Source organism: Macrotis lagotis, chromosome 6, assembly GCF_037893015.1.
Source record: "Macrotis lagotis isolate mMagLag1 chromosome 6, bilby.v1.9.chrom.fasta, whole genome shotgun sequence".
In the NCBI taxonomy this organism is placed as follows: Eukaryota; Metazoa; Chordata; class Mammalia; order Peramelemorphia; family Peramelidae; genus Macrotis; species Macrotis lagotis.
This window is the reverse complement of record NC_133663.1, coordinates 68,095,082-68,120,631: the sequence shown is the minus strand read 5'-3', so window position 1 is coordinate 68,120,631 and position 25,550 is coordinate 68,095,082. Positions and strand designations below refer to the sequence as shown.

Genomic DNA, 25,550 nt, shown 5'->3' with positions numbered 1-25,550 from the left:
CGGATTTGAACCCAGGTACTCCTGACTCCAGGGCTGGTGCTTTATCCACTACGCCACCTAGCTGGCCCCCTGTACAACTTTTTACAGATATTCTCTCCTTTGATCCTCACAACAACCTGGAAGGGAGGTGGTTAATATTTCCATTTTACAACTGAAGAAACTGAGGAGGACAGAAGTTGACTCAACACAACTAGCAAATGTCTGAAAATGGACTTGAACTTAAGTCTTCCTGACCCCAGCTCTCTATCCACTAGTTTCTGCTAATGGTAAAGGTAAAAAGGTAAAAGACCTTTCAAAGGTCTTTCAAAGGTAAAAGGTAAAAAGGTACCTTGAGGGGAATGAGGGAACCTTTGCTCTCATCAGAGGTGGCTAGGAGAGGAAACAGAATATATACTCAATGGGGTATAGACATCTGGAGTAAGGAGAGGGGGGGACAGGGGGAAGGGGTAGGGATGTGAATGAAGGAGGAGAGGATGGACTATGGGGAGGAGTAGTCAGATATAACGCATTTTCTTTTTTACGTCTTGCAAGGGGCTGGGATTGGATGGCCTGTCTGGGACCACAGGGCCGGGTGGATGCTGGGCCTAAGGGGTGGTATGGGGGCTCAGGGCCTCTTGGCCCCAGGGTTGGGGATTTGTCTGCTGCATCACTCAACTACCCTACAGCAGAGTCAGAATGAAAGAAGAGAGAAGATATAGTACATGGTAGTGGAGAAATAAGAAAGGAGGGAGTTACAATCAGCAATGGTAACGTTGGAAAAATATGGAAGTAACTTTTGCGATGGACTTATCATAAAGAATGTGATCCACCCGCGACAGAGTTGTTAGTGTTGGAAAAAAGACTGAAGCACATTTTTTATTATTATTATTTGGGGGAGGGCGCAGGGCAAATGGGGCTGGGTGGCCTGCCTGGGGTCACATAGCAGGGTGATCTTTGGGTATCTGAGGCCGGATTCGGACCCGGGTGCTCCTGGCTCAAGGGCCAGTGCTCTGTTTGCCACCCAGCTGCCCCTACTATTATTACTATTTTATTTTGGGTCTTTTTTTTCTTTTTTTGGTTTTTGCAGGGCAGTGGGGTTGGGGTGGCTTGCATGTCACACAGCTGGGTGATTGTTGGGTGAATGGGGCTGGATATAGGCTTGGGTGCTCCTGGCTCCAGGTCTGGTGCTCTGTCCACTGCACTACCTGGCCATACCTACAATTATTACTATTATTTTTTTAATTTTAATTTTTTTCTCTCCCCTTTACTTTATCGCTCAAGTGAGTCTATATTTTTTGGGGGGAGAAGGCATTTTGTTTACTCTTAAACAAGAATATTTTATTAATGTATAAAAAAATTGTACAAAATGATAATAAATATTAAAAAAAATTTTTTTAAAAGGGTACCTTGAAAGGTATTTCAAAAGGTAAAAAGACCTAAAGGAATGCCTCCAGCATGCTGGGCAGTCACTCTGTGAAAAATTAGTGAAACAATAAACAAGAATTACACAGGATGAGAATTCACAGATGGCAATCTGCACCAGTGAAAGGGCTATGCACATCAATGAGGTCACAATTTCACTGAGTGGTACAGGAGACAGATGGCTCAGCTTCAGATTTAGCCTCAGTGTGCCCTCTTTCACAAGCATCCTGATTGTACAGCCTCAGTTTCCCCATCTATAAAGTAATGGCACCTATCTCTCAGGATAGATATAAGGAAGATTCAATGAGCCAATATATGGAATGGGTTTTTTGAGTCCTAAAAACCTATAGAAATGCAAACTAACAACACAACTCAAGTTCCTTTTGTGGGAGAATGATCTGCTGGTCAAGAATTAAGTATTTTTCATATACCAAGCTGCTAACCCAAAAGTTCTGATCTTAAACCTCTTAACTCATGATGAAGAAAGAACTTATTTCTTTGATCACTTTTGTGAGCTTTTCACAATTCACCAAAAGTGGGAGCCTGCTGAAGAGCTACTGGCCAGAGAGCTGACCTACTGACAAGTCTCTCCTTCTAAAGTCAATTCTATAAATCTAGTGTAAACATTTTTCCATAAACTAGATTACTTAAACTAGTGGGTACAAAGGCTTCTGATACATTTTTTAGGATCTTGCAATTTGAGATTTTAAATGAGAAATTCCATTTTTTCCCCCAAAAGTGGAAAGCTTAACAATATACACAAAATTGGGCGGCTAGGTGGCACAGTGGATAAAGCACAAGCCCTGGAGTCAAGAGTACCTGGGTTCAAATCCAGTCTCAGACATTTGATAATTACCTAGCTGTGTGGCCTTGGGCAAGCCACTTAACCCCATTTGCCTTGCAAAAAAAAAAAACAACCTAAAAAAAAAAAAACAAGTCTGCTTCTCTCTTAGCCAAAAGGCTTCTAAGGAAAGAGTTTTAGAGATGTCTAATTTTTCTGGTCAATATTTCTGATGTTTTATCACTATAGAGCAATTCCTTCCTCCAACAAGAGAATTCTATAGATTATGAAAGGGCTACTTCCCATTCCACACTCACCAGGGAAGGAGTAGCCAAGGTACACTGGAAGTGCCAGTGAAAGGGTAGACCAGAGAGCTCACTCCGAACACGCAGCATCAGTCCATCTGGTGTGTGCTCACAAGAGAAAGTGACCCCTCTAGGAGCAGCTGAACCTTCCAGTAAGGTGCCCATGAGGTCTTTCAAATGGGATAGGAAGGCAGAAGGAGTTGCAGTCAGTCGTTTATTCAGCTCCTATAACAACACCAGAAGAGATACAGATCATGGAATGTTCTTTGTTAGCAGAGAGGAAAGGTCTGAGACAATGCTCCAAATCTAACAAGGTGGTCACTCTAATTCTTATATGACTGGCCTTATGGGAAGGCAGCTTTAGGGAGTCTTTTTTTAACTTCAGCCCCTTTCACTCCAACTTCTGATCCCCCACACTGGGAAACCAGTTTGCACTAAATGAAACTGTTCCCCTAAAAGTTCACAATGAGCCTTCTTGACCTCTGGAGTTTGTTTTATTTTACTGACCATGCCCTGCTCCTGGCCATTTGCTGCTCTCTTGGTTGCCATGGCTCCCCTCTACCCAAATGAATGATTCTTTCTAGTCTCCTTTATTAGATCCTTCTCTATCCCCTACTACCCTAAATATGGGTGTTTTCCAAGGATCAGTTATAGATCTGTTTCTCTTCTCTGACCCTTGGTGATCTTGCAGTCCAATGTGTTCAATTATTATCTAAGAAGATGACTCCAAAATCTATGTACCCAGATCTGAAATGCAATCCTAGATCATTTCTGCTAAGCCATTTCCATCTGAATGTTCAGTCTTTATCCTCCTCCCTAAAACCTGACCCAGTTTCAAATTTCCATCACTGTGAAGAGGGTACTTTCATCCTCTTAGGCATTCAAGATTGTAATCTTTCTTTTTGTTGTAGTTGTTGTTGTTTTTGCAAGACAATGGGGTTAAGTGACCTGCCCAAGGTCATACAGCTAAGTCTCAAGTGTCTGAGGCTGGATGTGAACTCAGTCCTCCTGACTCCACTGCCAATGTATCTTCTAGCTGCTCCTAATCACATACATTCTTCATGCTGCCATCTTGGCTCCCTCAATGTCATTCATTCTAGACTTTCTCTTTCTCTCTTAACTGATAGCCCAATAAGCCAATGAATCCTATCAACACTGCCTCCATATAATTCTTGCATCTGTCTGTCCTCTTCTCTCTATTCACAAGCCTGCTTTTCATCACCTCTTGCCTAGACTATAGCCATAGCACTCTAACTGGTGTTCTACCTCTATTTCCAGGCTTTCTCTACTTCTAAGCCAACGCTACCCAGTTTTCAAAATTATATTCCTAAAATACAATTGTAATCCCCAAATTTTTCAGTGTCTCTGTTTAAAGGTCTATAGGATCATATACAAACTGACTTTTAAGATTCTCCACAATCTCTAGCTAAGTCAGCCTAAATTTTTGACTTTATTTCACATTGAAACCCCCTTCATATATTTCATGATCCAGGCAAAGTGGGTTATCAAAGTGATTTAAGGAACCTCTCCATGAGGTAGGATCTTCTCATTCTTTAGGTTTTTGCAAGGCAATGGGGTTAAGTGGCTTGCCCAAGGCCACACAGCTAGACAATTATTGTCTGAGACTGGATTTGAACCCAGGTACTCCTGACTCCAGGGCTGGTGCTTTATCCACTGCACCACCTAGCTGCCCCTGGATCTTCTCATCCTTTTCAGAATCTTTATCATCTTATACCAGGTGTTAATTTCTGCAGAATGCTGTTCCACACCCCACACCCCCAGCTGTTAGACTACTTTTCCTCCTCAAATTCTACTAGAGGACAGGAAATAAAGTATGGACAATTAAATGTGCATTCTATCTTCCCAGAGGAATATAAATTCATTGATAATAAAAATCCTTGTTTCTTCTCTGCCCCATGCCAGTAAAATGATGTCCTGCATACAATGATGCTTATTTACTGACTGGGGAAAACCAAATAAGACATCATGAGGGAGGTAGTATTTCAGTTTTAAGGGACAGGTAGACAATTTTACAAATAAAGAAGGAAAGGGATGACATTTTTGGCATAATAAACAATGTAAACCAATCTAAGGAGACAGAAAACTTCAGGAAAATCACTGAATCGTAGATCTGGAGATGGAAGGGACATTCTGAGTCACAGAATTCAAACCCTCATTTAAAAGATGAGGAAACTGAAGCCCAAAGAGTGTGACTTCCCCATGGTCACAATGTCACATGCAGAAGAGCTGGGATTCAAAACCATGATCCTCAAGTCCAATTTGGCCAGGTCTACAGTATACAAGAAGGAAAGTAGTAGAGGAGACTTGACTGCCAAGCAAAAGAATTTTAATGCTGGATTGTTAGAAGGCAAGCAGGGCACAAACCCTGAATTTCTTAAGTTTCCAGATGAGAGTTCTTTCTATATTGTTCTCTTTGCTTCTCCTTGGCAATTCAAAAGCAGATGACCCCACTTGGGGATAGATCTCCTGGGCTTGACAAGGAGAACACATGTGCCCTTCCATTCCCAGTCCTCCCATTTACCTTGGCCCGCCGGTCAACCACCCCGGGGTCCACTCGCTCGTGCCACACGTGTTGGAGGTCAGAGAGGAGCAGGGCGTAGCCCTCATCCTTGGAGATGCAGGCCTTGGCCAGAAGGGAGTCCTCTGGGAGCTGCAGCCATGCCCAGGGCTGCACCAGCAGACCCTGCTCTAGTTCCTCCATCTGGAAGAGAATCTCATTTGCCCAACCCTGCCCTGGGAAAGGGGAGCCGGGTGGCTCTTGCCCTGCCAATGGCCCGTGCAAACCTCTTCCCAATTGAAAAAAAGCCAAGATTGGGTTCTTGCACACTCACCCGTCCCTCTCACTGCCAAACAGATTTAAGGATCAAAAAGTTCTCCTAGTGTGGAGGCTCCTTAGTGACCCGTAGGGGGACCCCACTCCAGGATGGCCTGGAGCTCCAGCACTGGCCACCCGGCCTGGCCCCAGCCTGGGGGCCAGCTGGCACCCGCCCAGAGCCAGCCACGGGACTGTTGGGCAGGTGGGCAAAGCCGTGCTGAGCACTGGGGGGTCCTCAGCGGGGCTGCCTGGGGGCGCGGGCACAAGGGGGTGCTCAGCGGGGCTGCCTGGGGGCAGGGGCGGGCACAAGGGGGTGCTCAGCGGGGCTGCCTGGGGGCAGGGGCGGGCACAAGGGGGCACTCAGCGGGGCTGCCTGGGGGCGGGCACAAGGGGGCGCTCAGCGGGGCTGCCTGAGGAGGGGGGCGGGCACAAGGGGGTGCTCAGCGGGGCTGCCTGGGGGCGGGCACAAGGGGGTGCTCAGCGGGGCTGCCTGGGGGCGGGCACAAGGGGGCGCTCAGCGGGGCTGCCTGAGGAGGGGGGCGGGCACAAGGGGGCGCTCAGCGGGGCTGCCTGGGGGCGGGCACAAGGGGGCGCTCAGCGGGGCTGCCTGAGGAGGGGGGCGGGCACAAGGGGGCGCTCAGCGGGGCTGCCTGAGGGCGGGCACAAGGGGGTGCTCAGCGGGGCTGCCTGGGGGGGGCGGGCACAAGGGGGCGCTCAGCGGGGCTGCCTGGGGGCGGGCACAAGGGGGTGCTCAGCGGGGCTGCCTGGGGGCGGGCACAAGGGGGCGCTCAGCGGGGCTGCCTGGGGGCGGGCACAAGGGGGTGCTCAGCGGGGCTGCCTGGGGGCAGGGGCGGGCACAAGGGGGTGCTCAGCGGGGCTGCCTGGGGGCGGGCACAAGGGGGTGCTCAGCGGGGGCGGGGGCAGGGGCGGGCACAAGGGGGGCGCTCAGCGGGGCTGCCTGAGGAGGGGGGCGGGCACAAGGGGGTGCTCAGGGGGCTGCCTGGGGGCGGGCACAAGGGGGCGCTCAGCGGGGCTGCCTGGGGGCGGGCACAAGGGGGTGCTCAGCGGGGCTGCCTGGGGGCAGGGGCGGGCACAAGGGGGCGCTCAGCGGGGCTGCCTGAGGAGGGGGGCGGGCACAAGGGGGTGCTCAGCGGGGCTGCCTGGGGGCGGGCACAAGGGGGCGCTCAGCGGGGCTGCCTGGGGGCGGGCACAAGGGGGCGCTCAGCGGGGCTGCCTGGGGGCAGGGGCGGGCACAAGGGGGCGCTCAGCGGGGCTGCCTGAGGAGGGGGGTGGGCACAAGGGGGTGCTCAGCGGGGCTGCCTGGGGGCAGGGGCGGGCACAAGGGGGCGCTCAGCGGGGCTGCCTGGGGGCGGGCACAAGGGGGCGCTCAGCGGGGCTGCCTGAGGGGCAGGGGCGGGCACAAGGGGGCGCTCAGCGGGGCTGCCTGGGGGCGGGCACAAGGGGGCGCTCAGCGGGGCTGCCTGAGGAGGGGGGCGGGCACAAGGGGGCGCTCAGCGGGGCTGCCTGGGGGCGGGCACAAGGGGGCGCTCAGCGGGGCTGCCTGGGGGCAGGGGCGGGCACAAGGGGGCGCTCAGCGGGGCTGCCTGGGGGCGGGGGCGGGGCCAGCCCGGGCTGTGCTTTGACATCTCCGGGCCCCGGAGGAGGGGCGCTTTGACTTCTCTCCCTCCTCCCCCCTCGGCCCAAGGCTGCAGCCCCACACCCCCCACACACACATTGCCCCCACACACACACCGCCCCACACCGCCCCCCCCCCCCCCCCCCCCCCCCCGCACACACCGGGGCCCCGCGCCTCATTTCGGCAGCTGCGCAGTCCGCGGACCCCACGGGGCGCCTCCCCTCGGGCCACCGCCAGGGGGCAGCCAGGCCGCGGGTCACGGCCCACGCCACAGCCTCCCCGGAGGGGCTGCGTGGCCTCTGGGGGCGCTGCCGCCCGCTGCTCTAGCCCCAGCCGGAGCCGGACGCATGCGCGGCCCGGAGTCCCTGCCGAGGCGGTCGGCGCCGCTTCGCGCGTGCGCGAGCCACTCCAGCCCCGCCCGGCACTCCAGGATCGCGCCGGTCTCACCTGTGCCCGAGACAAAGGCCTCGCCCCCCCCCCACTCTACTCCGCCACGCGCAACCCTTGGGCCCACGTCACTCTTTCTCCGACCCGAGCCGCCCCCCCCCCCCAGCTTTTCTGTCTTCCCAGGCCGGCCTCGCCTCTCCTACCGTGACGTCATAGCCGTCGGCCCTCCCCGCCGTGCGCGCGCAACCTTTCCCCAGAGGGAGGGGCGGAAGCGGCTGCGCGTGGGCGTGGCCCGCCCCCACGGAGGCCCCACCCCCTCATGAGGCCCCGCCCCCACGGGCCCGGCGGCGGCGCGCCCTCGGACAAACAGAGGAGTCTCCAGAGCGGTTGTGGGAAATTTATACGTCACCGGCGGGGGCGGGGCGCCGCGGACACCCTCCCCCTCCCCCGTCGTCCCCCGGGGCGGCCGCGGGGGGCGGGGCGCGTCAGTCGGCGCCGGGGCGCAGGCGCGGAGGCGCGCGGCCCGGCAGCAGCTCGGCCGTCTCCCGGGGCTCGCGGCGCCCGCGCTCCTCGTCGCCGGCGGGCTCGGGCTCGGGCTCCGGCTCGGGCGCGGGCGCGGCCCAGAGGCGGCGCAGCGCCGGGGGCAGGAGCCGGCGCAGCCGCCCGAAGCAGGCCGGCAGCTCGTAGGCCGGGGCGCCCCTCGCGGCCCGCGGCGCCTTGCGGACGGGCAGGCCCCGCTCCGCGCGGGTTCCTGGGAGGGAGACAGCGGCGCGTCAGCAGGCGGCCGCCCCCCGGCCCGCCCGGCCGCCCCCCGGCCCGCCCGGCCCTCACCCGGGATGGTGTTCTCCAGCAGGAAGCTCAGGAGGCCGGCCAGCAGCACCGGCTCGGCCAGGGCGGAGGAGAGCAGCGTGTCCACGGGGCCGAGACCTGGGCGGGGGGCGGCGCGTGACTGCGCGGGCCGCGCCGCCTCCCCTCCCCCTCCCGCGCCCACCCCGTGGGGCTCGGGGCCCCGGGATCCCCGCGGCCCCCCGCACCTGTGCGGAGGCCCGGAGCGTCCTGAAGCCACCGGGGCAGCAGCAGCGCCATGAAGATGACGAAGCCCACGATGAACACGTTCCGGCCCGAGTCGATGTCGGTGGAGTAGAAGTAGGAGAAGCCGGCGGACAGGATGACGGCCTGGTTCACCCCCAGCACCGCACCTGGGGGAGGCACGGCGCTCATGTACACACAGCCGCAGGAAAGGGCAAGGGGGGGGTCTGGAGGTATGGCAAGGCGTCATGGAGAAGCCCAGCCCTGAAGGAGGCAAATCACTTCAATTATAACGAGGTCATTGCAAGCACGAGGACACCATCCAACATGTATAACACGTAATGAGTATTCAGAGTTTACACTTCCTCACAACAACCCGTGAGGTAGGCGGTGAAGACGGGAGCTCATCCTCGGCACACTGAAGGAATGAAATATTTCCCAAGAATCACGTTTTTTGTGCACGTGGTTCTCACTCAGGTCCGGCGCACATCATAACGGCAGATTTCCCAAACCTTTCTGTTTGAACTGTGGAAGATGTGAAGCAGAACATGAGAGGAAGCTAAAGAGGAAACCTGAGGTCAGATAGCGGAGGGCTATCTTTGATTTGAGAATATAAAGATATTTGGAAGACCAGAATATCACTGTGACCAGAATGATGCATTATGAAGACTACATGGAGAATCCTGTAAAGGGGGCAGCTGGGGGTGCAGTGGATAGATTAGCAGTCCTGGAGTCAGGAGTACCTGAGTTCAAATTCAGCCTCAGACACTTAGTAATTACCTAGCTGTGTGGCCTTGGGCAAGACACTTAACCCCATTACCTTGCAAAAAAAAATGAAAAACGAAAAAGAGGAAAAAAAATAATCCTGTAAAGATGAAGTGGGAGATCAGGGAAGGAGCAAAGAAAGAAAAACCAGTTATTAAAATTTTGCAATCACCTCCCCATGAGGTAATGACAGCCTGCACCAAGGTGGTTTCAATGGGAATGAAAGGAACCTCAGAGGATGGTGCTATCAACAGAAATAAAAACCACATGAGGGGGATATCTAAGTTTTGAGGAGAAAATGGTGAGCTTGATTTGAGTTATATTTGAACTGTGAGAGTTTTCTTGCTGTTCCTCACAAAATTCCATCCATGCCTTTGGATTCCATCCTCATCTCCACATATTAGAATCCTTCCTTTGTTCTAAACCAAGGGCCATCTCCTCCATGAAGCCTTTCCTAAGGGCTGATGCCTCCCCCACAAAAAAAAGTTCATCTCTTTTTGCATAATATTCATATGTGTATATGTTGTCTCCTTTGTTAAAAGAGAAGTTCTTTGAAGACAAGTCTGTGTTCATCCAGAGAGTCCAGCACATAAAAGAGCTATTATAAACGTTAGGCAAAAGATTTCCCCAGGAGGGGGATCTAGCAGGCAGTTCTAAATATAGAGTTAAAGCTCAGGTTTAGAGATAAAAAGACTTAGAAGTCAACTCCATACAGAGGTAATAATTAAAGCTACGACGCTGAAAAAGACTGCCAAGAGAAAGAATACAAAGGAAAAAAACCAAGAACAAAACACTAGGGAGCAACCACACTTAAGGGGTGGAAAAGAGGATGAAGAGATCCAGAGGAATGGTCAGATAGCTAGTAGGAAAACTTGAGAATGCAGTGTCTTAGAAGCCAAAGGAAAAAACTATTAAGCAAGATGAGGGCTTTTCAATACATAAAGCTAAAGAGAGGCCCAGCAGCAAGAAAACTGGGGGGAAAGGCATTAATTTGGCCAAGGATGTTGGGTAGGTAGGTCCACATAATGTGCCAACTACAGAAAAAGCTTTCTTGAGTCCTATGTCTCAACAGTGGCAAGTAGAACAATGAAAATAAAATCTCATCCCCTCATAATGGTTGAGTCAACTAGGAAACTGATGAGGAATAGGAAAATAAAAGGGATTGAGCAGGCAAGGAAACTCATGTCAAGACTTTGTACTCACCATGAACTGGCAGTGGGATGGTGGTAAGGGCCTGTGTCAGTCGTGGAGAGAGACCCAGTCCTATACACAGTAGGCTGACTAGTCTTGCCACTCTATGAGACCCAGCCTAAGTAGGAAGACAGAGGCTCGGTTTGCATAGCCATAACAGATTACTTCGTTCCATCCCCTGTCCTCCAGAAATTTCCCTTCATCTTCCATCACCAAGATATCTACCTGAGTGAGGCTGGTGGTGCCCACATTGGGGAAGCTGGAGGCGATACCCAAAGGGCACCCCAACAACCCAGCCAGCAGGCTGCCCAGGCCCTCAAAGCCCAGGCCTCGACTGCAAGCATGGGAGGGGGGAGGAGGCAGCTGCAACAGCCGACTACACAAGGCGTAACAGCACAAGGAGCTGATAGAAGATGCCAGTGCCATGGTAGTACCTGCAGCCAGACCCTGGAGGGTCAACCTGGGCCAACCCCAACTTCCTGGAAAGAGGTTGGAGAGTCATTTGGCATCTGAGATTTTAATAGATAACAAATCTGAAATAGCCAACTTGCTGCCATTTGTTCCCTGACTAGTCTTGAGAATCTCCTTGTTCCAAAATATCAAGGGAGGGCTCTTGTTTATACACGTCTCTTATCCTCATATGACAAAAGATTTCATTAGCACAAAGTCTGTCTTTATAAGCTTGGTTGGGGAGGACTCGGGTCTTAAGACAGAAAAAAAATACATTGACTTCAAAGAAGTACAACTGCTACTTTCCAGGACTTTAGCATCTCCAGAAATCCTTTTCAGATCATTTTCCATCCTAGATTCATGATTTCATCATGCCCTTGGAAGGCAAGGGTTGATTTGTGCCTTCCTTTATGGTCCCAGGCAGTGCTTGGCAATAAATGCTATTAGCCTTGACTGAAAACATTCATGACTTTCTAAATGACTGGCTAAGGAACTAGAGGGGTGGTCTGAGTGGTCATACCTGGGTGAGGCAGCCACAGCCATGGGGTGATGTTAGGGGCAGACAGTTCCTGTGGAGTGAAACTAAGACCCAACAAAGCAGAGAGGATCCAAACACAGACCACCGGGAGCAGTACCTGCATGAGACAAGACTGAGAAATCCCCACCCCAGCTCATGGACAGGTGAAGCTGATGGGTAGGCTGGCTGAGGACACATCTCGAAGAAATTCCAATCACCACTGGGTTCCACATACCGAGAAGAGGCGGAAGACAGGGACATAGGTGTGAGTTGGAGGGGCAGAAGTTCTTAACGGGCACAAGGGCAGCAGACAGGACCTCAGATGCTGAGAACAGACAACGATAAGTAGAATAGGCCTAAAGGGGAGAGGATGCTTTAGCAATCAGGGAAGAAAAGAAATCACAGAAAGCATAGGGTGTACTGTATGGCAGAAAGGGAGATTTGCAGATTTGTGGACTATGAGAATCGGGTACTGTGTGGAGTGGACAACGGGAGAGAAAGGCTACAACCACAAGGGAGTTATCGGGAATCCGACCAATGTTGAAGTAGAACAGGATGTGAAGGGGAAGGGCAGTAATGTAGTGAGGCAATGAATGGAATCAGTTGTGAGGATTAAAGTAACGGGAAGCTTGGACAAAAAGGTTTAGACTCAAAATGGCTAGTGTTGCCCTCCCCCAGATCTTCATTAAGGTGAGGCAGCTCAGGTTTGTCCATGAGGCTGCTGAGACTCACGTACAGCCATGCAAAGCCCCAGTTTGCAGAACAGAACAATGCAATTTCCTTGTGAGCAGAAAGGCCTACCACGGCCAGGCTGGGAGCAAGGACCAGAGGCCCAAAATGAAGGAACAATCGACCAGGCCCACCCAACAACCCGAGTGTTCCCTGAAGTAGCCCAGATATCAGCACGGCACCTGATACCTAAATGAGGGTGGAAAGAAATTGGGTTGGTGAAGAAAGAAAATAGAGGCTGCAGCCTGAATCTTTAGGTGAGCCTAGGGGTAGTATTTAATACTTAGTACTGCTCTCCCCCGCCAGTCCTTTTCCTGCAGAGACAGCGTCAGAGCTAGAAACTTTAGTTAAAACACAAACCTGTCTCTGTCTCCTCTGATCCCACCCATGACCCCTTTACCTTTCCTACCCCTCTAAGAGAGAACACCCACCTCTCGGATAGACTCATCCCAGTTTCCCAGGGTAGGGCAGCCTGTCCCCACACATGGACTCAGTATACGGGAATCTGGGAAAGGATGGTGAGATGATGAATTTAAGGACCTGTAAATCTGTGTAGAGATCAACATGTTACTGCCCATGAAGAGGAACTAACCCAAGCTCAGTATTCTCTCTCCTGTTGCCCCAACCCAATTGCCCTGTAACAATGTTCAATTTCTCAAAATTCTCAAAATCATCTTGCAGAGGTTTTTGGCTATTTCCCCTCGCCCTTGTCCAATGCTCACTGTTTCCATATGTCCACGTAGCTGGGTGTAGTTTCTGGTTGGTCAATACCAGAGCAGGAATGAGAAACTCAAAAGATGGAGCCTGGATGAGAGGCAGCCTGTATGTTCAGCAGGAAGAATAGAGGATGTACTATTTAGAAGGTTTACTAAGGGTTGAAGTATGGTTGGGGGGATTCTCCCTCAGGGCACAGTACCCACAAAACCAAATCTCTTCAGTTTCCTCTCACCTGCTACCCATCCAGATTTGCATGGCAATGGATAAACCACAAGAGAAGAGACTGGAAGCCAGGAGCTGGCCAGAAGGATATGAAAGCCCTCCTGGTGGAAGACTCCGAAGCAGGAGCAGGTGAGAGACACAGAGCAAAGAGGCCAGGACCAAGATATGCTGCATGGGGGGGGGGGGGGGTGACAAGATTGGGTGGGGGTGAAAAGGGAGGGAATGAGAGGAAAGAATTCTCAAATATCATTCCTCCAAGAAACATACTCCACCCCCTTCCCTTAGCCATAAAAATGTCCCCTTATACAAATTTCCACCCATTCTTCCTCCTACCTGTATAGCCAAAAGCCAGCTAAGACCCCAGGAAGGGGTCCCACAGAGGAAATCCCAGGACGGGGACAGAGGATTTTGGGGAACCAGAGAAGGGAATGGACTAGGCTGGTTACTTGGTTTGTTCATGCTGCCACCGCTCCAGGCCTTATCAGTCCTATCCTGGCTGTTTGGTCCAGGATTGAGGGGATACAGTGAAAGGGGTTAGAATCAAGTGGTGTCAGCTGCCTATTTAAGGGAGGGGCTGGAGTGGCAATGAAGCAAAACGAAGGGATGAGGGAACGTTCAGCAGCAGTGGAACACGTTCACCTTTGCCCAGCTCTGGTGCAAACTCCATCACCTATTAACTGGAGGACCTGATTCTGCCAGGTCTGTTTCCCCTCCTATCTCCAGGATTTAATGGCTTGGTCTCCTCCCCAAAGTCCCAGCCCCCTGAAGAAGTAGGAAAGTGGATGACACACTATCCACATCACTGATGCCAAAAGTACCCAATCATTCCAGCTTGCCAAAAGTCATTCATTCTGCTCCTTTAGAAGCCTCAGACTTGGGCTCATGAGAGCTACAAACAAATCTTAAATAACTTCTGGCCAATACTGAAAAACGTGTCTGGTCAAGGGACAAATCTTCAACTAAGACAATAGTCAAAGGGCAGAGTCACAGCTTCCCAGGCCTCAATTGCACAAGAGAAAGATGGGGGGCTGGGAACAGTGAATGAAACAAGGGTCACCAGATGCAGAATCCTGAAGTAATCCTGAAACTGGAAACTAACTCTATGAAAATAATTGGAGGTTTGGGAGATACCCAGAGAAAAGGTGACAAATGAAGGAGCTGAGATGTTAATTACAGGACTGAAAGCCTTGGCGGTGGTCAGAGCTGGCGCAGAAAACAGAGGCCAGGCCAGGCAACTTAAAACTTGTTTATTTAAACCTCAAATTCTTCTATAAAAGCTTGGGGAAAAAAAATCAACCAGGTACAAACCAGGGGGCCAGAAACCTGAGGAAAGAGCCATAGAGGAGAGGTACAAAGAAGAGAATACAGGGGGCAGGGAGCACTGGAGGACAGAAGCTAAAGGTTAAGAAACCCCCTTAAGTTTGGATTCAAAGAGGCCCTTTTTTTTTCCCCAACACCTCCCCTTGATGTTTGTTATTCCAAAGCACCCTCCAGTTCCTTGGTCCTATCATCCCTTAGCACTCAAGTCCTAGGGACTTCACATAGACCAACCTCAACCTGTCCCCCTACTCTCATACTTGCCCAATCATCTTAAGAAACAAGAGCAAAAATCATTAACTCTAGAAAGCCTCAGAAAGGTGAGAGAATCCTCTCCCTGGCCTTTTCTACATGACATCACACAGGTCACCAGGATAAAGCCTTCCCAAGTGACATCAAGAAGCCAACTCTGGGGCGCCCAGCCTCGGAGTCATAGGCAAAGGCCATAAAGACAGACAATATACTCTTTACCCTGCTGCCACATTTACCTTTCCCCTTAGAGGAAAAAGAACAAAGGATCCAAAAAAGAAGAGAGAATCTAAATCACATGTTTTTAAATTCTTCTTTCCAAATGGATAAAGCTTTGTCCTGTAAGTCCCCTAGGGCAACCTAACTCCCCTCAACATAATTCCAGAGTCAGTTACCTATCCTGGAAAGATAAAGGATTTGAGACGGGCCAGCTCCATAGCACCAAACAAGGAGTATTGCTGTGGCTGGGGGAGGACAGGAGCCACAGGGCTCCAAGGCCAGGATGGGGCTTGGCCAGGTGGAAGATACCAGGGACTGAGAAGCCTTGCTGTGGTTGTATAGTTGGTTCGCTGACAGGCATAGTGGGCCGGGGAGTCTATCTGGAGCTGCCGACATAGGGGGCAGAGCTGAGAAGCTGTGATGCCTTTATCAGGTGATGGAGACAATGGAGGAGTCAGTGTAGCCAGAAGACTCCCCCACAGTGAATGTAGTCCCACTAGATTTTGAGAGGTGTTAGCAGAAGGGGGTAGGAACTGTGGAACAGAGGCTGAAGACAGAGAACAAGGTCCCAGTGGGCACTTGGGGGCAAGACAGCCAACATCAAAAGGTCCTGGTGGAAAAGTGCCATGCAGCCCCAAGGTCTGGTGCAAGATAGTCACAGAGGCCACAGCCACAGCTACACTGCTCACATAGGCCAGGGCTAGCAGGCAAGCCAGCTGTTAGGGAGAGAAAAACAAAGGTCAAAGACAAAAACTCTTTTATACACACACACACACACACACACACACACATATCCTGGTCTGTTCCCTTTTTCAATACCTACTCTATTCTTCAAAAATGAAGAGGTCTACTCTGAGGTTGTATTCCTTCAGCCCAATTCCTGCGTAGCCCCCAAAATCCCAGCAATGTATTTCTATAGTTCTTCTAGCTCTTACTATGCTTACCCTACCCCAAAACTTACTTCATTCTACCCTCTGTAACCCCCTATTCACACCTCCTTTACCCCATTACTCTTCAACCCAACTTCCATTCCTGTGATCACATTCACCTTGGCCAGACGTTGGCACAGTGAGCCCAAAGCCAATTGCCAGGTTCGTTGCTCCAATAGCACACACAAGTCTGTGTAGGTATACCAGCCCCGGCGTCGACCCTGCTGTTCAGCAACACTGGTAGAAGATGAAACGTGTCTTGAAGGGCTCAAGCAAGGTGGAATTTTTCACCCCAACCAACACCTCCCAGTGTGCCAAAGGCAGCACAGGTGTCCACAGGCCTATCAAATCCTCCTGCAGCTACTTAAAATTTTTTAAAACTGAGTCCAACATTTTTCAATGACCATAGAACAGTTAACATAAATCTGCCATGAAAGCCCTTCCTCCCCTCATATCTGTTAAAGGGAAAAAGGCACCAGATGTGATGTTTCATCTACAACTACCCACATGCCTCTTGTTTCACAATCCAGTCCCCACACAATGGCTTTTACTCCTATATATTTTCCCCTCCTACATATTTCCCCCTCTCTCTCACCACATCAGTCTTCTCTCATGTTGCAGGACCTACCAGCCCTCCAGCCAACTCAGCACCTCAAAGATCTCCCGGGGGTCAGTGTAGAGGCTCCAGTCCTAGAATTTATAAAATATATATGAGATCAGGACAGATTAAGAGAATAGGACGTTCGAATAGGAACTGTTCTGAAAACTAATGCTCCTGCTCACCAAAAGCTTTAGGCATTACCTTAGGAAGACTGACAGCAAAGCTAATCCTTACATGAAAAATACAAGAATGTGAGAAAATAAACAAGAATAAAAAGGAGAGAGAATCCTAGAGAATCAACTAAAAAAACTAGTTGAGCAAAGTTGCATGATATAAAATAAACGCACATAAATCATCAGCATTTTGACATATTTCCAATTAAGTCTAACAAAAAAAAACAGAAAAAGAAATTCCATTTAAAATAACTGTCGATTAGGGGGAAAATTGTAAAATTCAAAATAAATAAAATCTTTAATAAAAAATAAAATAAGATAACTGTAGTCAACAAAAGATGCTTGGGAGTCTACCAGCAATGACAAACACAAAACACTTTTCACACAAATCTGATCTAAACAACTGAGAAAATCCTATTAAGCTTATAAGTAGGCCAAGTCAGCATGATAAAAACGAGAATTCTACCTAAATTAATCTTTGTACTCATTACCATACCAATCAAAGAGAAAACTAGAACTAGAAAAAAATAATAAAATTCATCTTGAAGAACAAATCAAGAATCTCAAAGAAATCAATGGAAAAAAAAATGTGATGGAGGATTGCCTTGCTGTACCAGATCTTAAACTGTATGATTAAGCAGTAATCACCAAACAAATCTGGTACTGGCTTAAAAAAAAGAAGATAGATGAGTGGAATACATTAGGTACGGTATACATGGCAATTTAGTATTTGATAAATCCAAAGATGCAAGTTTTAGGGTCAAACAAAGAACTTTGAATACAATTTTTAAAAAATGTTAAAAATTGGGGGCAGCTAGGTGGATCAGTGGTTAGAGCACTAGCCTTAGCGTCAGGAGGAGCCAAGTTCAAATCCAGCCTCAAGACTCTTAATAAATTACCTAGCTGTGTGACCTTTGGCAAGTCACTTAACTCCATTGCCTTGCCAAAAAAAAAACCTTTAAAAAATGATAAATGATAAAAATTGTTTATTTAAAAAATAAACAAGGAATGATAAAATGAGAATGGGCAGAGAACACAAAGTTTCTACTTTACTACTTCAGGTGGTTTGGGACTGAACTGCTCAATATTTATCAGGACACATGTAGAAATAAATCAGGGGAAAAAAGATTCTCACCATGGCGCTCAGGAAGCCTCTCTCCAGAGCATTAAGGGTAGGCACCGTCACACCTCCTGCAGCCCCCCATTCATCATTGAAGACCTCTTCCTCCTCTCCTTCATCATATAGGTACTTACTAGCCACCATCTGCAAGGGCATCAGAGATTCTATCACTAGAGTACCCCATCTGACACCCTTATCCAGAGAAATGATTAAAAAAAAAATGGGGAAACCTGAAATAAAGGCCTGAGAAAGAAATGGTATTGAGGAGACTGGGGACTCACCATAGAGATGAGGAATAAGTCAGAAGATGACACATGTTGTAAGTAGTCAGGGTTTCTGTGCCGGAGGCGTTCAATGTAAACTAAAGCCAACATCATTGCACATGGAGAGATGCATGCCTCCCTATGAAATTAGGGAAAAGACGCATTACTCCACAGGACTATACCACCTATCATCTCTTCTCCTTCCATTCACTTTCTCTATTCCAGTCTCCTATTCTTCACCTAAGACCTATCTAAAACCCTCCTTATGAGTCAGTCTTGTTTATCAGCCCCCACCCCACCACACACGCTACACTTCATTCTGGGCTCACCGTGACACATGAGATACATATTTCTTCTGGAGCCGACGAATAGGACTGGGGGCTGCCTTCTGGAGCAACTCCACAGCGATGTCTATAAAGAAAAAAGACCAGAGTAAAAAAGCACTCCTCTCTACCAAACCCCCTTTTATTTTCATTCTTACAAAGTAAAATATATAGAGACACGTTGCTAGATCTGTCAGTGGCCTCAAGGTTAGAACCAAAGAGATACTAGAAATCAAAAGATAATTGCAAACTTTGGTGAAATTGAAAATGCTCCCCTCACATTCCATACCACATCTTTTCTAGGTTTTAAATTTTAGCTTTAAATAGGTGGATAGAATTAGAGTCCACCAAACCCTAAAAGATTAAATCTTGTAATACAGAAATCTGGGTATTGATAAAAAGGGTTGATCTCATATATACTTCATAAAGTGACAATGGTTTTTACCTATTTGACTTTAAAGATTAAACTACTATGTACTAGACATAAAAATATCCATCAAGATTACACTCTCAAAAAAAAAATTACACTTTCAGGGGGCAGCTAGGTGGCACAGTGGATAGAGCACCCGCCTGGAGGACCTGAGTTCATATCCCATCTCTGACACTTAATTACCTAGCTGTGTGGCCTTGGGCAAGCCACTTAACCCCATTGCCTGGGGGGGGGGGCTTACAACTCTCAGAAGACAGCATGAACACTGATAAGTACAGTGCTAACAACACTGAGGAAAACAAATTTTTACAAGGCTGTCAAAACAGTGAATCAGCTCCTAATGGGAGGGGAGCACTGCAGAGAAAGGGGACTATTTTGCTGAAATCTAGTTTCATTTCCATTAAAGTTTAATGCCGTGCCCCATGATCTCCACTTCCGTATTTATTTATTGCTGAACCTCAACCACAGTCACCTTCACTTGCTTCTCGGTCTGTATTCGGGTGGTTACATGCCGTGGTGAGTACTAGAAAGCTTCCCGTTTTGCTGGCTTTACCCCGTCCCCCACTTGTCTCACCCACGGCCCCTCGAGGAGACCCCCCAGCGGGCAGGCTGACCTGCCACCGGGCTGGACAGCTCTTCCAGGCCGCAGTCCGGGTCCCAGCCGTAGTACAGGCGCTTCCTCACCCGCTCGCTCAGCTTCTGGTGTCCGGGGAGAAACTGGGAGGGAACAACAAAGGGGACAAGAGGAAAGTCGGCGGCGCGGCCCGGGGGGCAGGGGCCCGGCGGGGGCCGCCGCGAGGCGCTCAGTCTCCAGCAGCCAGTGAAGCCCTGAGGCGAAGGGCTGGCCCGGGGCCACTCCGGGAGGACTCGAATCCAGACCCTGGCTCCGGCGGCGCGCTTGCCCTCCCTTCGGATACAAGGGGCTCCGAGGCGCAGGGGGCACGGCCCTCCGCGGGCCTGCAACGCCCCGGCCTCACCTACGCTGACCCTAGGCGGGGCCGGGGGAGGGGGGAGCGGCCTCGCCGGGACCTCGGCACCCACCGTGAATTCCTGGAAGCCCGCGAGCGAGAACGCCCCCTCCTCGTCCAGGAGCAGCCCGGACAGATCCATGCCGCCGCCGCCGCCGCCGGGGAGCAGACAGGGAAGAGACGGCGAAGGTGGCCGCGGGCGCCCTGCTCTCGGCCCGGCCGACTTCCACAGAGACCGCGACAGCGGGGCGGGGCCGGCTCTGGCGCAGCTTCCGCGGCCCGCGCTTCCGCTTCCGCCCGAGGTGGGCGAGGCCCCGTCCCCGTCTCCTCCAATCCCCGGCCTCGCTGCCGCGGGGGGCGGAGCGCGGGGACAGGCACCGCCCGGCTGCTGCTCGCCTCGGGATTTGTCCAAGCGGGAGGGGGCGGAGCCAGGGGCGCGCGGGTCCCGGGAGACCCGGCTCTGCCCCCCTCACTCCGCCCCCTCGCTCCTCGTGCGCATGCTCTCGGAGGCCCGGACCTCGGGGCTGAGGCTCCCGGCCCGGCACCCGCTGCCTGACGGCGGCCGTACGGCAGAGGCGTCCCGGCGCCCAGCGCAGCTGGCTTGGGCGCCTCGGCTCGTAACTAGGGCCACGCCGGGCGCGCAGGGCCGGGCGGGGCCCGCATCCGCCCGCTCCCGGGCCCGGCTGGGTCCAGGCGGTTGTTTGTTTTCTCATCCCGAGGGCGGGGGAGGGGGCGGGCCCCGGACACGCAACGAGCGGGCGGAGCCGAGCGCCCGGAGCGGGCCTGGCCTCGGCGCGTCGCGAGGGTTCTGCGGAATTCGCTCCCCATAACCAGCCCGAGGAGCCCCCCCCCCCGCCCCCCGCCCCAGCCTGGGCCCCCTGCAAGCGCCCAGAAAAGCGAGGCCGGAAGTGTCTCCCGCGGCGGGGGGGGGGGGAGCCCCGGAAGCCGCCCGGAGAGCGCAGGCCTCTGGGGATTCACATCCGGGGGCCGGGCCGGGGGCGGTTGGTCCCCCGTCACGTGCCGGGCCCGCGCTCGGCGGCCGCCCCGTCACGTGGGGCGGCGGCCCCCGGGGCGGGCTCTGCGGCGTGCGCCCCCTTCCGCCTGACGCGCCCCCGGCGGCGGCCGCGCAGCTCGGGCTCGCTCGGGCGGCAGCTGCTGCGGGGCCATGGCGAGCGGCGGCGGCCTGGGCCCGGGCCTCGGCCTGGCCATGGGCGAGGCGGCGGCCGAGGCGGAGGAGAAGGCGGCGGCCGAGGCGGTGGGGCGGCTGGCCGCGGCGCTGTGGCTGCGGCTCCGCGGCTGGGAGGCGGCGCTGGCGGCGGCGCAGCGCCTGCTGGTGTGGGAGAGGCCGCTGCACAGCCTGGTGTCGGCCGCCGCCATCAACGGCCTCTTCTGGTAACGGCCGCGGGGTCGGGGGGCGGGCGGGGCGGGGGCCGCGGCCGCGCCCGCTGAGCTCTCTCTGCGCCCCAGGCTGCTGTCCTCCTCGGCCCTGCGCCCGCTGTGCGTGCTGAGCGTCTCCCTGCTGGGCTACCTGCTGCTGGACCTCTGGCAGCCCCGCCTCTGGGATGCCATCCCAGGTGAGCGCCCGGCGGGGCCGGGGCCGCCCGCGAGGGGTCGGGTCCCCGTGCCCCCCTGACGCATGCCCTCTCTTCACAGCCTCGTCCCCAGAAGAGGCGCACTCCGACAGGTAATCCGGGGCGTCGGCTGGGACGGGGAGCCTGCCGGGACGGGGCGCCTGCCGGGATGGGGAGCCCCGCGGGACGGGGAGCCCCGCGGGACGGGGCGCCTGCCGGGACGGGGCGCCTGCCGGGATGGGGTACCCCGCGGGACGGGGCGCCTGCCGGGATGGGGTACCCCGCGGGACGGGGCGCCTGCCGGGACGGGGAGCCCCGCGGGACGGGGAGCCTGCCGGGACGGGGAGCCCCGCGGGACGGGGCGCCTGCCGGGATGGGGAGCCCCGCGGGACGGGGCGCCTGCCGGGATGGGGAGCCTGCCGGGACGGGGCGCCTGCCGGGATGGGGAGCCCCGCGGGACGGGGCGCCTGCCGGGACGGGGTGCCCCGCGGGACGGGGCGCCTGCCGGGACGGGGAGCCCCGCGGGACGGGGAGCCCCGCGGGACGGGGCGCCTGCCGGGACGGGGAGCCCCGCGGGACGGGGCGCCTGCCGGGATGGGGTGCCCCGCGGGACGGGGCGCCTCGTGGGATGGGGTGCCTCGCAGGATGGGGTACCCCCTAAGGAGCACGCCCCCAGCCGGGCCCTGCTCTTGAGCCCTTGAGGTTCCTTGGTCACAGTCAAGTGGAAATTTTTGAGACTCCTGACGGCCACGGGCCCAGAGCCACGACACGAAAGTCAGGAGAGTGCGGTTATCACTTATTTTAGAACAAGCTTGTTCAACCCTTTTTTTTTTTTAACTTCATTTAGATCTTCCATTTGGCAATCTGGGGAAACCTATGGACCTCTTTTTCTAGAGTTCTTAAACTGGCTAGATAATTACAATAGAAACTTTAAATACGATCATGAGAGTATTCCTTAAAAAGCTCACAGTCTCTAGGTTAAGAGAAGGCCGGGCTGGAGTGCCTAGGCAGCTGATGCCTGAGACTTGGAGGCATCGTGTCATGTCTTCCCAGTGAGGGTGCAGGGCCGGGCGCCCGGCCTCACCTGCTGAGCGTGCCCGAGTTGTGTCGCTACCTGGCCGAGAGCTGGCTCACCTTCCAGATTCATCTTCAGGAGCTGCTGCAGTACAAAAGACAGAACCCAGCCCAGGTGAGTCTACAGCCCACCTAGTCATCCTCTGCTCTGCATCAGGAGAGATGAGAAGGGTCTGCCTCTTTTTGGAGGGGATCCTGTATAGAACTCTGACTGCCCTTTGAAACCATATTTATCATCACCAGAGCTTTACAGGAGCCTTAAATGCTAGAGATCACAAACTTCCCTGAAGATCTTCCCTGTGTCCTGGACCTGCTCATAGTATAGGTGTGATAACAGTTATAGCAGCAAAGAGGGTCCTGCTTTACGTATGCTAGTGATAGAATTGCCTTGAATTGAGAATGTTGGCTATAAGTCATCAGAGGAGGCTCTGAGAGCCTATGATACCCCAGCTCCCATCTCAAATACTCACTCTTCTCTGCAGTTCTGTGCTCGAGTCTGCTCTGGTTGTGCGGTTCTGGCCATGCTGGGCCACTATGTTCCAGGGATTATGATTTCCTACATTGTCCGTGAGTAGAGGGTAGTTCCTTCCCTTAACCCCCATTTTTTTTGGTTATCCGTTTCTGTGTCTAGCCAGGCAAGGCATTGCCTCCCTGGCAGTCAGGGGACTTGATAGAGAGAATCGAAATCCCGGAGTCCAAAGAACCAGAATTCAGATCTGGCTTTGGACACTTACTATCTGTGGGACACTGGGCAAGTCACCTTCATCTGCGTTACTGTCCTCGGCCATAAACTAGGAATGATAACAGCACTTACTTCTGAAGGTTGATGTGAGGTTCAGTCTAGAGGATTCTAAAGTACTTAGTAGAGGCCTCATCAATACTTCCTTTTCTCCTTCCTCTTTTTCCCAACTGGGTATTTTTGTAGGTATCTGAAAAAGCTGTAATATTAGTCTCTGTGGGGGAATGGGCTGGGGAGGGGAACAGGACCAGCATCGGGGAGACCACCTGACTGAGGGGAAGTGGGGCAGGGAGCACTGAGGAGGCTTTCTGACTCACAGTGCTGAGTATCCTGCTTTGGCCCCTGGTGGTTTATCATGAGCTGATCCAGAGGATGTACACCCGGCTGGAGCCCCTACTCATGCAGCTGGACTACAGCATGAAAGCTGAAGCCGAGGCCCTGCATCACAAACACGACAAGAGGAGTAAGGGGGCTTCCCTGAGCCTTGGAGATCCTGGGGAGGCTGGGATTGAAGACCTTGGGCATCACCCCCCCCCCACCCTCTCAATTGTGTCCACCTCTGTGTTCCCCAGAGCGGCAGATGAGGAGCATGCCTCCCGGAGGTGACGAACCGATGGCAGAGACGGAGAGCGAAAGTGAGGCTGAGCTCGCCGGCTTCTCCCCAGTGGTGAGATCTTGGTAAAAGAATGGAAGGCTGAGGGAAACCTTTCTAAGGGTGCTGTGCTGTCAGGTAGAATTTTTGTGTCTAACATTATCCTGTTGGGATTAGAAAATGAAGACAGAAGGAGATTCCTGATAGAACTGAATGGTTTCTCCTTGCTTTTATTTTAAATGAGCTTAAAGTCCCACACAAGTGTCAGTTACTGTCATTCGTTCCTCTGGTACAGGTAGATGTGAAGAAAACAGCACTTGCCTTGGCTATTACAGACTCAGAACTATCAGATGAAGAAGCCTCTATTTTGGAGAGCGGCGGCTTCTCTGTTTCCCGGGCCACTACTCCACAACTGACAGATGTCTCTGAGGGTATGGGACACTCTTCCTCTCTGCCCAGCACAAAGGCCCTGTATATGCCAGGCATCCTGTGCTCTGTCATAAGATCCTTGATTCCCCCTCGGGAGTCCCCAGCCCCCTAGAAGACTAACCTGTAGCCAAGCTTCCCAGAGTTCAGATTGGAAGTCCAGCCCCCATGTCCTCAATATTTGGTTAGTCTGGCCATCAGAAACACAGGGCTGAGCTCCCTTCCCATTCCTGCAGATTTGGACCAGCAGAGCTTGCCAAGTGAACCAGAAGAGGCACTAAGCAGGGACCTTGGAGAAGGGGAAGAAGGAGAATTGGCCCCTTCTGAGGAGCTGCTGGACCATGACCATGGCTTCTCAAAACAGGCACTGGACTCTGAGGAGGAGGAGGAGGAGGAGGTGGCGGCGGCAGCGGCGGCGGCCAAGGGGACCTTGCTTCAACTCACCTCCCCACTGCACTTTGTGAACACACACTTCAATGGGGCAGGGTCCCCCAGGGCTGGGATCAGGGCTTCCCTTGGGGGACCAATGGAGTCACTTAGCCCTGAGCTAGTGAGTGATTCCCTCAACACTGTGTCCAGCACCCTGTCATCTGCACTTTGCCATGCTGAAAGCAGCAAAGTTCCCTCCCCCCCAGTCCTCTTGCCTCTTCCCCAGGACTGTACCCTGCCTACCCTTGCCCCTGAGGAGGAGGAGGAGACACTGACCTCTGAGGACTTTGAGTTACTGGATCAAAGGGAGTTGGAGCAGCTGGAGGTGGAACTAGGATTGGGGCCAGGCACACCCCCAGAACCCCCTGATGCTCCACCTCCCATTCCTGATGCTCCACTTCCTGCACTGCCAGACCAAAAGGCCGGGGTCACTGTGGAACCCTGAGCCAGCTGGGAGGGGTAAGGAGAGGGGTGGAGTGGGGGATCAGACACAGGTTTGGCTGGTTAGCCGAGGGTACAGCTGTTCTTCCTCCTGGCCTTACTGCATTAGGCAGGGATTGGAGCAGGGAGGCTGGGGGCCATTCCACCCTCCATCCTGCCTGCAACTGGGCCTACCAGTTGGTTTAAGTTTGTTTGTAAATAACTTTAAATTGGGGTTAGTGGATACGTGCAGGACCAGGGGAGCCCTGCCTGCAGCCTATCACTTGCCTCCCTCCTTCCCACTCTTTTCTTCTCCCTCTCACTTCAGTGGGCTCCTCAACCTTTCCTTTCCAGCCTCAGGGACCTGTGCTGCTCTGCCCCAGTGTCCCACCAAGTTGTTTAGATAAGGCACTTTACCAGTTTCCTCTTGTCCTGCTCCCCTCTGTGCTCTGTTTCCCTGTTGTCTTCATCTTCCAGCTAGGCTGCTCTACCCCAGCTCCCTCCCCACAACAGGCACTAACTGAATTGTGGGGGGGAGGTTCCTGTTTGGAGATGGGGGGTGGGGTGGGGGGGGGGACAGGAATTCATAGCACATAAACACCAGCACTTGGGTGGGGGGAGGGAAAGGAGGGACCTGGGTTCCTGGACTTTAGGTATTCTGAATATCTAAGGGTGGGTGCCCTTGACTGTAACACCTGTGCAGGCATCAACTAGAATAATAAAATGTGTTGGTTGGCTGGA

General features: G+C 53.1%; 4 protein-coding genes across 9 annotated transcripts in view; 1 reads left to right on the top strand and 3 right to left on the bottom strand.

Annotated features, from left to right (window-relative positions):
* The window catches only part of NHEJ1 (non-homologous end joining factor 1), a 135,641-nt gene extending 127,993 nt beyond the window's left edge, over window positions 1-7,648 (bottom strand). For 3 of the 6 annotated variants that reach the window (XR_012469394.1, XR_012469393.1, XM_074191331.1), the window contains exons 1-3: window positions 7,121-7,400; window positions 5,030-5,209; window positions 2,500-2,712 (exon numbers count right to left, since the gene is read on the bottom strand). Coding sequence is in view for 4 of the 6 variants with exons in the window: in XM_074191331.1 (XP_074047432.1) it covers window positions 2,500-2,712; window positions 5,030-5,209; window positions 7,121-7,138 (411 nt within the window). In the remaining 2 variants the exon portion in view is untranslated. The other 3 variants (XM_074191334.1, XM_074191333.1, XM_074191332.1) reach the window with 3 other exon arrangements.
* Window positions 7,649-8,169: 521 nt separating this feature from the next.
* SLC23A3 (solute carrier family 23 member 3) lies at window positions 8,170-14,110 on the bottom strand. Its single transcript, XM_074191327.1, is given in 12 exon segments — window positions 8,170-8,545; window positions 10,344-10,449; window positions 10,557-10,810; window positions 11,302-11,416; window positions 11,534-11,654; window positions 12,035-12,216; window positions 12,459-12,532; window positions 12,750-12,847; window positions 12,977-13,134; window positions 13,300-13,466; window positions 13,469-13,573; window positions 13,576-14,110. Coding segments are annotated over 12 exon segments (1,779 nt in total). The 5' UTR covers window positions 13,634-14,110; the 3' UTR covers window positions 8,170-8,204.
* An 87-nt stretch (window positions 14,111-14,197) lies between these two features.
* On the bottom strand, window positions 14,198-19,761 carry CNPPD1 (cyclin Pas1/PHO80 domain containing 1). Its single transcript, XM_074191329.1, has 8 exons — window positions 19,632-19,761; window positions 19,205-19,307; window positions 18,167-18,248; window positions 17,856-17,976; window positions 17,590-17,718; window positions 16,309-16,370; window positions 15,800-15,917; window positions 14,198-15,467 (listed from the first exon to the last, which is right to left on the bottom strand). The coding sequence occupies exons 1-8, from the start codon at window positions 19,698-19,700 to the stop codon at window positions 14,928-14,930; spliced, it is 1,224 nt and encodes a 407-aa protein (XP_074047430.1). The 5' UTR covers window positions 19,701-19,761; the 3' UTR covers window positions 14,198-14,927.
* A 918-nt stretch (window positions 19,762-20,679) lies between these two features.
* On the top strand, window positions 20,680-25,550 carry RETREG2 (reticulophagy regulator family member 2). The gene is made up of 9 exons (XM_074191328.1): window positions 20,680-20,950; window positions 21,026-21,132; window positions 21,212-21,242; window positions 22,183-22,318; window positions 22,686-22,770; window positions 23,262-23,405; window positions 23,515-23,609; window positions 23,830-23,965; window positions 24,197-25,550. Exons 1-9 carry the CDS (start codon window positions 20,724-20,726, stop codon window positions 24,832-24,834), a joined length of 1,599 nt encoding a protein of 532 aa, XP_074047429.1. The 5' UTR covers window positions 20,680-20,723; the 3' UTR covers window positions 24,835-25,550.

What these genes read in the sequence shown, in the direction of transcription:
- CNPPD1 (XM_074191329.1), bottom strand. Translation starts at nt 19,700, where the DNA reads ATGGATCTGTCCGGGCTGCTCCTGGACGAGGAGGGGGCGTTCTCGCTC. An exon ending in ACTTATTCCTCATCTCTATG is followed by an intron (nt 17,719 to 17,855) that starts GTGAGTCCCCAG and finishes ATGCCCTTGCAG; the next exon opens with ATGGTGGCTAGTAAGTACCT. An exon ending in GAGGCTTCCTGAGCGCCATG is followed by an intron (nt 16,371 to 17,589) that starts GTGAGAATCTTT and finishes TATAAATTCTAG; the next exon opens with GACTGGAGCCTCTACACTGA.
- RETREG2 (XM_074191328.1), top strand. Translation starts at nt 20,724, where the DNA reads ATGGCGAGCGGCGGCGGCCTGGGCCCGGGCCTCGGCCTGGCCATGGGC. An exon ending in CCTCTGGGATGCCATCCCAG is followed by an intron (nt 21,133 to 21,211) that starts GTGAGCGCCCGG and finishes CTCTCTTCACAG; the next exon opens with CCTCGTCCCCAGAAGAGGCG. An exon ending in AAAGACAGAACCCAGCCCAG is followed by an intron (nt 22,319 to 22,685) that starts GTGAGTCTACAG and finishes TCTTCTCTGCAG; the next exon opens with TTCTGTGCTCGAGTCTGCTC.